At 38.8% G+C, this 14,249-nt stretch overlaps 1 protein-coding gene across 1 annotated transcript; it reads left to right on the top strand.

The window, feature by feature from the left end:
- The first annotated feature begins 1,214 nt into the window (after nucleotides 1-1,214).
- Nucleotides 1,215-14,227, top strand: LOC145485533 (uncharacterized). The gene is made up of 7 exons (XM_081464193.1): nucleotides 1,215-1,376; nucleotides 2,987-3,073; nucleotides 8,573-8,728; nucleotides 10,528-11,290; nucleotides 11,732-12,150; nucleotides 12,956-13,156; nucleotides 13,449-14,227. The coding sequence occupies exons 1-7, from the start codon at nucleotides 1,215-1,217 to the stop codon at nucleotides 13,578-13,580; spliced, it is 1,920 nt and encodes a 639-aa protein (XP_081320319.1). The 3' UTR covers nucleotides 13,581-14,227.
- The last annotated feature ends 22 nt before the right edge of the window (nucleotides 14,228-14,249 follow it).

Raw genomic sequence — 14,249 nt, 5'->3', positions numbered from 1 at the left:
ACGCGTTGAGTTGTGGACCAAAAACATAAAAAATATCGGGAATTTCGGACGCCATTTCCCCCGCGCGACATCCGCAAAAATCCTCGCAGCATGTTCGCCCGTGTGCCGCAGGCGATGGCGCAATTTGTTCTAAAAATAAAATTATTGTCCCATATCATGGGGACAACCCCAATACTAGAAATGGCGCGCGCTTACGGTCTCCGTCCCCGATTATGGCTCCTGTTTCGATAAAATTGTCCACGGAAGATAAAAAATAACTATAAATCATTTAAATGGGAGAAAGGGTCGCATTCAGGCTGTTGTTTAGGTTATCTCTTGTATTCATGAAGACAACTGTAAGTTCAAAGGTCATAAAATTCAAGCGAGTACCGTAAATATTTTCGGTCGTCTAAATTCGTAGTTTGAGTTGCCCCAAAATTGTATTTCACAGAACGATAGAGGAAGCCTTATTCTTTCTATAGAATACCATCTTTACAGCGGAATCCATGTACCAGGTAGGGAGTTTTGCCGTTGAAATTTGCCAAAATCGAGCTTTCTGATAATGCTGTTTAGGAGGGTAAATTTGAAAATGTTTTAAAAATTCAGGTTTGATTGTTTTCCAATTCTAATAACTGTACTTTGTAAAGGAAGGGTCATTGAATTGTGTAATATCGAAATAGATTTGATATTTGTTTTAGTTTTCTTGCACGAGTCGCAAATACGAAGCACATTTTTCAGTGGTTCGAGGGCTTCTCCAAGGGTGAAAATTAAAAAATCGCTTTACTTGAAAAATATAAATCCAAACGAACTAAAAGTTGTATTTTCCTAAATAGTTTCCAGAGGGCTTTCTTGTGAAAAAGTTTGAGGGAATTCGATATTTTGCATTTTGCACACCTATCCGTAGTATTTACAGGAAGTCACTCTTAAATTCTAACAGTAACATGGCAAACATAACGCGTAAAAAATATTTCTAATATGTCGTAATTAAATACCTAAATTTAAGACATAAAGGATAGTGGACTCTTCTTGGCAGAACGGTGTTAAACATAGCTACAGAAGCAAGCATTTTAAAGGATCTACCGTCCAATGAAAAACTTGGAAAGTCAGTGTAAGTCAAATACCGGTCTGAGCTAAGGTCAGCAAGAATTCCCAAGCATGCCTACCGTGGAAACTAATATTTTAATATTCTTATCTAGTTTTAGAAAACAAGGAATACCACTTAACTAGATTTGACCATGTGCAGCAAGAAAACCAGCGGTATAGCCCTCCTTGTTATCGGCTTCATATTAGTTGCACTAGGTGTCATCATTGGATTAATGTTACCAAATAAAAGGCAGACGACGGTGGAGGACAATGTGTGTGTGGACAGCAAGGACAGCCGTGGATACGACAGATGGGTAAGTCTGTGCCGATCTGTTTACAAAAAAAAAACAAATAAAGAAACAAACAAAAAAAATTATTAAAATTATTACCTCTCAAAATCTTGTATGGGTATAATAGTATAATTATTGAGTTTTCAAGTGGTTTCTTCCATTTTAGACATTGTTTTTTTTTTCATTTCCACTTACTGTAAAAGAAATAACGCTTTAAATGAGTAAAGAAATCACACGATATTGACGGGGGCGGAAGGGGGGATCCGGAAACCGCAAAACCGCACAGAGCGTAATACCGCATCGAAATTTACCAAAATACCGAAACCATAGCAACAAATGTGCTACATGGCGTCATCGATACTTCAGGTTGGCTATTCAATAAGAAATACGACCTTATTTATTTCTGACCAATATATAATTGACGCGTTTTCGTGGGACAGACTTCGTTACGCTGCCATAGCACTAAGTGCACTCGCGCACGCAAGAATGCTGCTGGCTTAGCCAATGAAAAAACCTCGATGTTTCCAACTTCAACACGGAAAACCACTCAAATGTTGCTCAAAGTATGCTTTCCGTGATTTTTTTCTTTTTTGAGGGAAAATTCGTCAAGATTCTAGTTTTCCTCAGATATCCCGAGCACCAGCTCGGAACAGCCATTGCTGTGGTCGCAATTGGACTGAATCACCAAACATTATGAAAACTGCAAACCACTTAGTCTTTTAAAACCGCAAAACCGCAGGTTATAATAAAACATTTCCGCAAAACCGCACCAAAAATAACGCAAAACCGCAACATCATTCATCATCATTTTTCATCATTTTATTTCTTCATAAAATCTACATTTTACAGTTGGACTGGCCCGCGAATAGCCATGGTAGTCTAGGCGGGCCAGTCTATCAATAGTTACAAATGATTTATTATTATTATTACTTTTATTACTATTATAGAAAAATAAAAAGTTAGAAAAAAAAGTGAATAAAATAAAAAGAAAAAGTGGGAAAAGAATGAGAGTTAATAGCAAACCCTCACGCCTCCTCGATATTCGTAACTTAAGAAAGCATTTTAACAGGTTGAAGTTGGTTGTAGTCCTCTAAAAGTGTTCCTGAGTTCACGTGAGCGTTTTTTTTTTTTAATCAAATCTGATAGTTCAGTTGGAAGTTCTCAGAACTGGTCAGCGTCAGTCGTCATCTTATCAAAAGACCTCTATCACGAAAAACAGAAGCTACTATGAACAGCAACAAAACCAAGAAGATAGTTTCTATGGGGATATTTGCTCGTTGCTTTTAGGCTCCGTCCAAACTACGCGCGAGGAATTTGAAAACGGAGCTTTATTTACCGTCCACACTAATCCGTCACGCTCTGCAAACCGGAGGAATTTGAAAACGCCGACTTTGCGTTTTAGTGTGGACAGAAAACATTTTGAAAAGCAAGCTTTTCGAGTTTACAATAACCATGGTATTTCCCTGCCTGAGTTTTACTCGAACACAAATCCAAAATGACCGGTTATTTTTGCGTTTTCAAATTTCTCCGGCGTAGTGTGAACCGAAAACATTTGATGCGTTTTCAGCGTGAAACCTACGTTTTCAAGTTAGGTAACACTAGCTGATACTGACGTGTTTTTGTTTGATATCTAGGAGGGTCCAACCGACTATATATCAAGAGTTTACGTCTGGAACATCACAAACAAGCAGGGATTTCTTTATCGAGGAGAAACGCCAAAGGTACATTCTCGTAAACGAAGATCTGTCTCCTTTTGCCTTTTCCGTGTGGATAAGGGATACATTTGTAAACACTGACATCAGGTCAATTAATAATAACGCATGTTCTATTTATGTCAGGAGTCGAAGCGTCTTAGCTTGGTAAATATTTCAGTGTTTATGTATTTGTTTTTAGTTTTAGTGCGCATGGGCATAAACAACCGCCTGACTTGTGCGGACAAAAACACCTCCATGCCGTTACAGACATAATCATGTGGGACCTTAAGCAAAACCCCGACGGCAACGGTAACGAGAACGCTACTAAACAAATGGTCTAACATGAAGCTGAAGAAAACTACAACGGAAACGGGAACGTCGCTAAACAAACGATTTAATCTGCAGGACAATAGCTGTGCACGTGTGTTATAATTCTTAGTACATTTTTTTACCGTCCTCTGCAAAAAAGAAAAAAAAAAACGTGAAATGACCAAATTCTGCTTTGCCTGGAGAACATGAACCACTACCGCTAATTTTTTAAATCTTCATTTCAACTTTATCGTTTTGTCCCAGAAGTTCAGTTTCGTGAAGTTTTGACAGTGATGAACAGAGTAAATGACTTTAGAGTATCGCGGGATTCGTAGGTACAATATAATAATAATAATAACAATAATAATAATAATAATAATAATAACGATAACGATAACGATAACAATAATAATAATAGTAATAATAACAATGACTTTTTTATCATGTCAGTTACATCTAGCAGTGGAGAATCCCCATTGCTAATAGGGTACAAAAAATAATATACAGAAAAGTCCTATAAAGAAATTAAAATTATGAGTTACAAAGATGACAGCCACTACGTCCATCTAGGATGTTGCCTAGATCTAGTCTCCGTACGTGGGTGTTAAACTGCTTGAGATTTATCGCCGATGTTTCTTTATTTGTTAGTTTGCTCCATAGTCTTGGGCCTAGATATCGAATAAAGATGTTTTTTAAGGTGGCCGAACACAGTTTTCGCGCGCGCTTTTGCTGATGCAATTGAGCGCGCGCAAAAACAAACATGCCGTCAATACAGCGATCATTTTATTTACTCAACACCCGCACTATCTGGGCTATTTTTCTCTATTATTGAACGCAGTGCGTTATTGATGGCTTTAGTCTTTTATTGCAAAGATATGTTAGAAAAGGTAACGACGCAAAGAACCCATCAATTCTCGGCTTTTTCTTTGTCACCGAAAGAACCCAGTTAAATGCAGCGCATGCGCAGTTGCTCGAAAAATTGAGACCGATTGCTTTTGCAGAAACTTGCCGATTTCTGACGATCCAGTCGTTAGAATTTCAAGAAATTTGGCAAAAAAATAGTTCAGAAACCACGTGAATGATCTATCGCAAAAAATCTGAATTTTGACATAGGGAATTTTTAATAATACAGAACATGCAGTGAAAACGATTTACGGCGAATTACGAAAATCGCCTATGTCAAAATTTTATTGGAACAGTGTTGACAGAAGGGATTTAATGTCAATTCGTAGTGGGCAAATGATGAAAAAAATCTAACGACTGGATTTTTTTTAAATAAACAAAAACCATTTTTTAAGCCTTGTTTTTAACCAGCCCCGTTGCCATGGCAACAGCACACACCTTAGCCAAAATGCGAGAATAAACTTTTCTGTGATTAACCTTGACTCTTGCAAAAAACGGGCGCCAAAGCATAAATAGCTTAAAAGAAATGGTGAATGAGGCATAGGCTCTTGAAAACTGTGTTCGGCCACCTTAATTGGCGTTGTCCTCGGCGTCGCCGTCGTGGTTACTTAAAGGTGCTCAGTCACGGTATTTTGTGTCATTTTGGCCACATACAAAATTACCTGTAAATGGTACGAAACCTGAAAATAACAGTTTAATAAGATAGAAAAACACCAAAGAGATAATGATAAACCATAAAAGAACAAGGATGGCTAAGAATGGAGAAGATTAACACGGATTACAAACGACGAATTTGAAAAATCAGGCTAAACTTTTCAATATGCGCAAACCGTGACTGAGCTCCTTTAAGCTCCCTAATGAGTAGAACAATGGCTGTGCACGTGCATTATAGGTATTTGTACATTTCTTTGCCATCCTCTGCACATCATCAACTTGAAATGTCTACGTTCTGCGAATTTTGGAGAACGCGAACGACGGCGACTAATATTTCATATTTTCATTTGGAATTGAACGTTGGCGTTACATTTTTCGCTTGAGCGAGGTTTGAGACCAATAGGCGCATTGAACAGATCTAGACAATTGCGAAATTCGAAGGTAAAATATAACTTCATTTTTTACTGGGCATTATCCTCGGGGTCGTAAAATGACCAAGTTTTACGTAGTCTACGAAACGCGAGCGACGACGGCTAATTTTTCATATGGAATTGAACGCTGCCATTGCATATTTAGCCTGACTACGTTTTTAGAGCCATTGGCATACTGAACAGAGCTAGGCAATCGCGAAGTTGGAAGGTAAAATAGAAATTCATGTTTGACCAAGCGTCGTCCTCGTTATTGCTTAAGCTCCCTAAAATAAATAAGCAATGTTCTACACACACTCTCCTCGGAGAGAATGGGTTGGAATCTATTTTTTCTTATATGGGTTGCCCGTGGATGCAACAAGACGGAGCTCGACTTTCGTGAAATGCCAGTATTTTCATTCTCCGCACCAATTTTCACGGTGTTTCATTGAAATGGAACTTCTGCCTCTGTTGTGTGTTTCTAATGGAGGTCGGAATCTGAGAGGAATCATGGCGAGGAATGTTTTAATATTTTCTTGGAGGAAAAAGGGCTGCGAATTTATGCAGGAATTAACTCTCGTAATCTGCAGTTATAAAAGAGTCAAATCTCGCTATTTTTTTTTTACCTCTGGTACATCATTTTGACACAGAAATTAATACCAAGGGACCAAGTAAAATTAGACTTGAGCCTGACTCGACTCATGCTAAAATTTGACTCGATCAAGAAACCGACACCACCGCCTCCAGAAAGAGCTACAAAGCATTCAGTTTCGGAATAAAAGTAAGCTCAACACTTCAGTAAAGTTTCTTACCTTGCATTCAGATCTTGTCCTTTCATACTTCAGTGTACCTGATCTCTCCTGTGCAACTCGATTGTGGTTTTGTCGGTGACAGCTATGAAAACAAGTGTAATCTTGCTTCATTTGACTCGCATAATGCGGAGAATTTTCAGCAAACTTTATTACCTCTGATCTTTCGGTAAGCCTTTGCTCGTTGGTCGCAATTTTCCAGAATATAGAAGAGATTGAGCAAGGAATATTTCCTATGAAAACTCTGTCTCGCTTGCTTAATTTCCACACGCCTCCCATTCAACTCAAAAAGTGAACACCGCCGAACAAATTTTCCCGCCTTTTCATGTACCAGCACTTCGTTGAAATGAAGTGAAATGTTCATCCAGTCGATTGGAGAAATTAGGGACCTTAAGCAAACCACGACGACGACGGCAACGAGAACGTCCCCAAACAAAAGATTTAATGAGCAAAACAATAACTGTGCACGTGCTTTATAAATCTTTGTACATTTCAATGCCGAACTCTGCAAAACAACAACGTGAAATGACCAAGTTTTGCGTCGTATACGGAACGTGGAACGGCGTCGACAAAACCTGGATCGGATCACGGATCGGATCACGGACCGGATCACGGACCGGATCACGGATCGGACCACGGATCGGATCACGGATCGGATCACGGATCGGATCACAGAAAAAAAAAAGTTTTAAAGAAAAAAAAATCAAAAACTAAAATCAAACCGTTTATAAGATAATGATAAATAAAAAATAAAAGTGGAAAACTAAAATATGTTAAATGAAAATAAGAATCCCGAATTTGACGCAATGACATGTTAATTACAGAGAATGACAAGAGGTCATTTAAAAAGCCACATAAGCGCCTAATTTACGACGAATTTAAATTGTAATGAACAGGCAGATGTAGTTATATTTGAACGTTAGTTGGCTCGAAGCTTGCGTGAACCTCCCATTCTCGTTTTTGAAATTGTTATCAGTGGCTAATTCTCAGCTACATTTTCGTGTCAGATGTGAGCGTTACAGTTGGCGTTACAGTTAAATGAGAAAACTTACGTACGAAAGCTTAAGGACATGACTTGTTTTGAAGGAGCTACGTCACGATTTGCACATCTTGAAAAAACTAACCTAGTTTTTCAAGTTCGTCATTTGCAATCCCCGTTAATCTTTGCCATCCTTGACGATCCTCATTCCGTTTTGATTTGTTCTTGCCTCTTAAGTGTTTTCTATCCTAGAACACGATCATTTTAAGGTTTTATTCTATTTAAAGGCAACTCTTTACGACCCTAAAAATAACTCTAAAACTCGTGACGTAACTCCTAAAATGTTGTTTATTCTCGGGTTGCGTTATCGTTCACACTATCGATGTCATTCCTAGAATTTTTTGTAAAACAGCTATATTTCCTTGAAATACAAATGGTTTGTTTCGTTTTATTCCAGTGCGAAATATCGTATTCCAAACTCACATCTTGTAAAAGTATAGACTTGTCTCAAAAACGGAAATTGTTTGAAATCATCAGGTGTTTAATTTTTTAGTGTTTTTAGTTTTTGTGTTTCTATTCATACGTTCGTCCTATTATTACCATGCTGACTCGTTTTATGACAGTTTGATGCAAGTGAATACACGAAATATCATTTATCTGAACTGCGGAGAAAGATATAAAGACATGATTGATCATCGCAATCAAAACCCAACAGCCTGAAAAAAATCCATCTGTGACCAGCTCCCAGTTGGCTTGATATTATAAAAGAATAAAGGAATATCACACCTGAATTAAATAAAACTTTCTGCTCACAGTAGTCACTCTACTGCAATTTGCTCAACAAAATTTTGAATTTTTTTCCTTGATCCGATCCGTGATCCGATCCGTGATCCGATCCGTGATCCGATCCGTGATCCGGTCCGTGATCCGATCCGTGATCCGGTCCGGTCCGATCCAGGTTTTGTCGACGCCGGAACGTGGAATTCCATTTGGAATTGAACGGCGTCGTTGCATATTTAGCTTAAGCGCTAAGAGCCATGGGTGTAACGAACAGATGTAGACAATCGCGAATTTCGCTTGTAAAAGATAACTTCATTTTTTGTTAGGCGTCGCCCTCGGCGTCGTTGTCGTTGTTGCTTAAGCTCCCTAAATTATTCCAATGCGTTGGATACGGTCTGATTTACTCAGCCTATGGGTCATAAGTTCATTTAAACTTCTGCGCAATTTCACATGATTATTTTTAAACACCAGCAAGTTAAAATGTGAACTGTAACATCCGAGGCTTACTTCAGCTAGAAAACGCTTGTAGCTAACGTTGTCATGTGTTGTCCGAAACTGCGTTACTTGTTCAAAAGCATCGTGAACTTAACTTGCACGACCAATTTCCAAAAAAAAAAAATCCCAAAATATATTTTTGACCGTGAGTTGGTACGTGAGTTGAGTAATAATCGGCTTTCTTTTTTAGCTGGTTGAAAGAGGACCGTATGTCTACAGTATGGTATCAAAAAAAGTGGGCGTAAGATTCAAAAAGGGACAAGTTACAAGCAAGTCATTTGAGCAAGCCAAGTTCAACAAGACGCTAACAGAAAAAGAATGTGAAACATGCCGCGAAGATGACAAGGTTTGTCCATATTTCATAATTTTTTATATGAGATACAGTTAGCGAAGCCGTGCTATCAAACTCAGTACACATGAGCAGTCAGTGCACGAGCGCGTGCACAATAATTCAATGTTGCATGCTCAAGGAGTGAGCATAATTAAATTTGCTTCGGCGGCCATTCCGGATCCATTACATCATCGAGTTAAGAGGCACTTCGGAAGTTTGGAGAGCACTCAAGAAGCTAGAGTTGCTCTCGGATGCGTTTCGAACATTTCTTAAAGCTTTTTTTGTGCTCTCCAAACTTCCCCGTGCATCGTGTTAACAAATAGATTCTATGTTGCCGTGCGTCTGTTCGATAATTGATCACAGATGAAGTCAAACTATCGTAAGAACTCATGAACTCATGAATTCATGAATATAGCAAGAACTCAGAACTTAACACGTTTCCACGTCTTCTATTATTAAACTAACGCGCGGCAACGTGGAATCTATCTGTTTTATAAATAAAGAGACAAAAACTTAAATTGATGTCATCTGTACGTCTATCCTCCAATAGATCATAAGTGAAAACCAATCAAAATGCGAGAATAATATTACCTATCATATAATACCAAACAGGAGATGTTCCATGTTCTCTAATAAACTAATCTACCTCAGTAGAATCCTACTATGTACATTTCGCCGATAAAAGTAAGGGTCTAAACGTTTTCGATCTGTCTGATCATCATCAGAGTGAAATAATATACATACGCTCAGTGTTCTTATAGTTCAGGTAATGCCAGCTATATAATACCTGTTCGATGTGCTTGGCAGGCCCCGATTGCTTATTAACTTCTGCATGTTCATTAACACGAACCTCGAGGTTGCGTGCTGTTTCGCCAATGTATGTTTGTCCACAAGTACACTTACCTTTGTAAATGACGTTTGACGTGTGACGGGTGTGTGTTTTTGTCTTTTAACTTGAATAAGAACACTGTAAGAACACTATGAGAACACTGAGCGAATGCATATTATTTCACTCTGATGATGATCAATCAGATCGAAAACGTTTAGACTCATAATTTTAACAGCTTTTTACCTTAAAGTTTTATAGAATTCTACTAGTATACTAATGCAAATGCTGTAATCTGATTGGCTGAGCCACTGAACTCTATCAGTCATTAGTGTGCAGTGGCTGGAGGTCGTGTAAGAAATGGCGACTTTTTTTTTCGTTTTCCCAAAGTTTTAGAGGAACATTTTGATGCGAAAGGATAATTGAATTCCTGAGAAGTCAAAATGAGGGACATTTATGGTTTGTTGACATTTTAAAAAGTTAAAATTATCGAAAAAACTGATCCGCGCGCGCACACAACTTCAATTTTAAATGACAATTCAATCCGAGCGACCTTTTTCAGGCGCAAAGCTTAATAAGACGTCAAGAAATAATTGGAAACCGTTATTTGAAGTAAATTTTAGTAAGAATTCTACTAAAACAATTATATTATTCGCTCTCGATTTCTATGAGGTGATAGTTGATTCGGTCTTCGACCTCATCAACTATCACCTCATAGAAATCTCGAGCTCATAATCTAATTGTTAATTAGAGGTCTAGGAAAACTGTTAGTGGACACGCGAGCGGAACTCGGTGATTGCACTGACAACAGAGCATTGTGTTCACATATACGTGCTCTGTAAATTCCAGGCGTTTGTGGTGAACATTGGTTATTTTATGTCATCGCCTCTTCGGGTTGCTTCTCTCCATAATAAGTGATCAGCACACGAAACACATATATCTTCTCTTGCAGTAATCTGGTGACTAAAGCAATTGTTTTTCCTTTTAGCTGACGGTGTTAAATGCTGCCTACCTTGGTTTAATGGCAGAAGCTGGAACCGCGGACAACTTTGGCACTGCTCTCATACCACTTGTATTGAACCTCCTATTTTTAGGGCTCAATTCAACACCAAAAAGTCTGGATGCTACTCTACTTGAGATGGGAAAAACTCAAAACCTGTTTCATTTAAATCCTACCTACAATCCTGCCTTTGGTTCATGGTTAAATTCCATTCCGAATTTCGCATCTCTTCAAAAAAATTTCACTTTAATAGAGATGAAAGGTTTATATGGCCCACTGCTGAATGCTTCACAATTCGGACCGTTTACAAATCAAGCACTGCTAAGCGAATGTAAAGGTGGTAATTTGACCATAGAATGCGGTCTTTCGATAAATTTTTGGTTCCTTAATACTCCGCTTGCAACGCGAGCAGCAGGGTTTATAGGGAAGCTGTTGTGCCCAGACCCTGCATCGGCTTGCTTCAATACATCAAATTCACAGCGCAGCCTTACAGCTGTGGGTTTGTTCGTCAGCGATTTGTCTAAGTATGTGATGTGGTACCTGGACGTCAACAACTACGGGCTAACGACTACTCGTAGCCAGAGTCAAATAACACTTGGTTACCTGATGGAAAAACTGCCATTGCCTGAGTATAAAAACGGGATACCTGTGCCAGGCGCGGTTACCTCACATGCAAAAGAATCAGATGTGAAGACAAGCTCGACGTTCTACACGTGTGAATCCACCGATGGCGAGCGTTTCACTTATGCAGGTAAGCTTAACGTATGTCCACAGACCCTTTATTTTGTCTTGAGTACGTCGAGATCGCAATCAAAATTACTAACCTCAGGGGATTTTAAAGAGCTCGAACGCAAGCTAGAGGGATGGCCCTGGAGTTAGCGAGATGAAGGAAGTTTTTGGAGCTCTTTAAAAACGCTCTTCAAACGGGAGGAATTTGAAAACGCCGACTTTGTGTTTTAGTATGGACGGAAAATATCCTGAAAACGGAACTTTTCTAAAACGATGACGTCGCGATAATCATGTGATTTTTCTGCGAGTTTTCCACAATGAACGGTGATTGCTGCGTTTTCAAATTTCAAATTGATGCATTTTCAGAGAGAAACCTTCGTTCTCAAAATTCCTCTGGCGCAGTGAGGACGGGGTCTTAGTCAAAGTGGCTTATTTAATAGTACTTTTGTATTTCTTCTCTTAGCGATAAATGGCCAAAGCCAAGTTCCAAAGAACCTGTACCCAAACGCCACTCCTGAACAGCTCAAGATCCGGGGCTACTATACTCAGTTCCCAGGAGTTAAGAGTCTGAAGGCTTGCTCAACCAAGTTCACTCCATTGGCTAACAGCTACGAACTTTTCATATCACAGTTTCTGTTTGCTGTTCCCATAACATACAAAGAAGATGTGGAAATACACGATATCCCAATGCACAAATACGGCCTGGAAAAGTCTGCACTTGAGGTTAATAACGTGACCATATTTACCCGAGGGGTTTTTGACGTCAGCCGGGTTTTCAAAAGTCCTATCCGCATGAGCCTCCCGGGATTTCTCTATGGGGACCCTTCGTTGTATCAGGATTTGAATCTTTCCACGCCAGATGAAGGAAAATATGAGTCTTTTGTAAGTGTTATTTTATCGTGACGTAGTTGTAGTGTTGGGGGAAAACTCTAATATAATTTTTGAGAGTTCGAAAACGGACGAGTGTAAACTGAAAACTAACTTAAGACAGAAGAAAGTGAGGATATTAATTAAATATGCTAATAAAATTATATTTTGTGGGTAACTGGCTCCATCGAGAAGTAGTTTCTACGTTTTAATCACTCCTCCTAAATGCCTTGCCTTACCTTACCTTCTCATAATGTTTAATTTCTTTTCACAAAGAGCAAATCCGCGGGACTCAGACATTGTCATATTCATAACCGGACCAAGTGATAATAATAATAATAATAATAATAATAATAATAATAGTAATAGTAATAATAATAATAACAATAATTATAATAACGGTTTAATGATGAATTTTCTACAGAGTAGTTCTACATTCATCATATGCTAACTAAAAATTAAAAATACATATAGATATATCAGTATAATTTACAAGTAAAAACTATGTGGAAAACACGAGTATGTAAAAAAATTAATTAATTATGTAGATTCAAAACAATCTAATCTGAGTTCGGCCTTTGTTTTCAAAAACTTAAAAGCTTTCCTCGCAAATGTTTTAACATTAGACTCAAGCTTCATGTTATCTGGCAGACTGTTGAGTAACCTGGAGGCTGAGTCTTGAAATGTTCCTGTTTCAAAGGGTACAACCAGTTGCGACATAGCACTTGAGCGTAAATTCCTGGTAGTTGGACGTCTCTGTAGTTCAGTTCATTCTACCCTCATTCAATGGTTCTAGATAAATCTTTTTTCTCTCTTGTAGCTGAGTATTGAACCGATATCAGGAACTGCCATGCAGCTCAAACTTCGCCTTCAACTGAATGGACAGTTTCTAAAATCAGCATTGCATACAAGTTACCCAGAAACTAAGAATGTGACCTTCGTTGACAAACCGATACCCATCTCATGGGTAGAAACAGAAGCAAGTATTGATCAAGAGAGTGCCGAGGAATACAGTTCACAGGTAAATAAACTGTTGTCTGAAGCGGAGGGCCTGGGGCCGATTCCTGGTCGCACCCAGTAAAAGCATTCAAAACGGTACCAGCTGTAAACTATCTAAGCTTGTTTGTCTCGTCACGCAAGATTACGTGACGAACCCACAGAACGTACGTATGCAGGAGACGAAACCATTAATTTCCCCTTGGACGGGGAGTTCAAGTAACCTTTATTTACCTGCATGTGTTTCAACTGCTATGATTTTGATGATACTAAAAATTCAGTTCTAATTTGATTGTATCTTTGTTCTGTGATTGCAGCTATTTGGAGAACTGCGACTGGCGTGTGGTTTGCTCGTAGCTTTGCCTGTGATTGGTGGAATCTTAGTTATTTTGGGCGTGGCTTTTATTGTACTTGGTGTCAAGAAAGCTGATTCCGTGACTGCAGCGTGAACCAACCTCACGCACTGTACATAGAGCACAGGGAACTTTTGTGATCGTTACATAACACATCCACTCCTTGACTATTACTCCGAAGGAAAAATGAACATGATCACCACATTAGAAAAATTAGTGCAGTCGAACCTCCACTGACGGCCACCTCCTTACAACGGCCACCTTTTTTGTCCCGGCGGACGGTCCATATATTCACTCTTATTCCATCTCTTGACAACGGCCACCAGTCTTCACAACGGCAACGGTCACTTAAGTGCATCCCAACTGCCAAAAAAACCTCTCGACAACGGCCAGTTAATCAACGACTGACAAACAATGTATAAAAAAAAACCCTATTTTTTATTGTAAAAGGTGACGAAACTTAATCTATACCACACGCAGTTGGTCTCTGTTTCTGCTTGGTTTCTGTTTCACCGATATAGTTTGGTTGTCTTACCTATAAGCATTTTAAAAGACAAAAAAGTGTCATATTACGCTCCTACCTGCTCATAAGGCCACCTCTCTACAACCGACACTCTCCTCTGTCCTCAAGGAGGCCGTTGTGAAGAAGTTCGACTGTATTGCTATCATTCCAATAGTTGCTTATCTGGAAACTTTCAGAGTACTTTGCTGCATTGGAATTTAAAACCATTTTTTGGGTTAATGAAAGATTCTGCAAGAGTTAGC

The sequence above is a fragment of the Orbicella franksi genome, chromosome 4 (genome assembly GCF_964199315.1).
Source record: "Orbicella franksi chromosome 4, jaOrbFran1.1, whole genome shotgun sequence".
Classification (NCBI taxonomy): Eukaryota; Metazoa; Cnidaria; class Anthozoa; order Scleractinia; family Merulinidae; genus Orbicella; species Orbicella franksi.
This window is presented reverse-complemented; position numbering and strand designations above follow the sequence as displayed.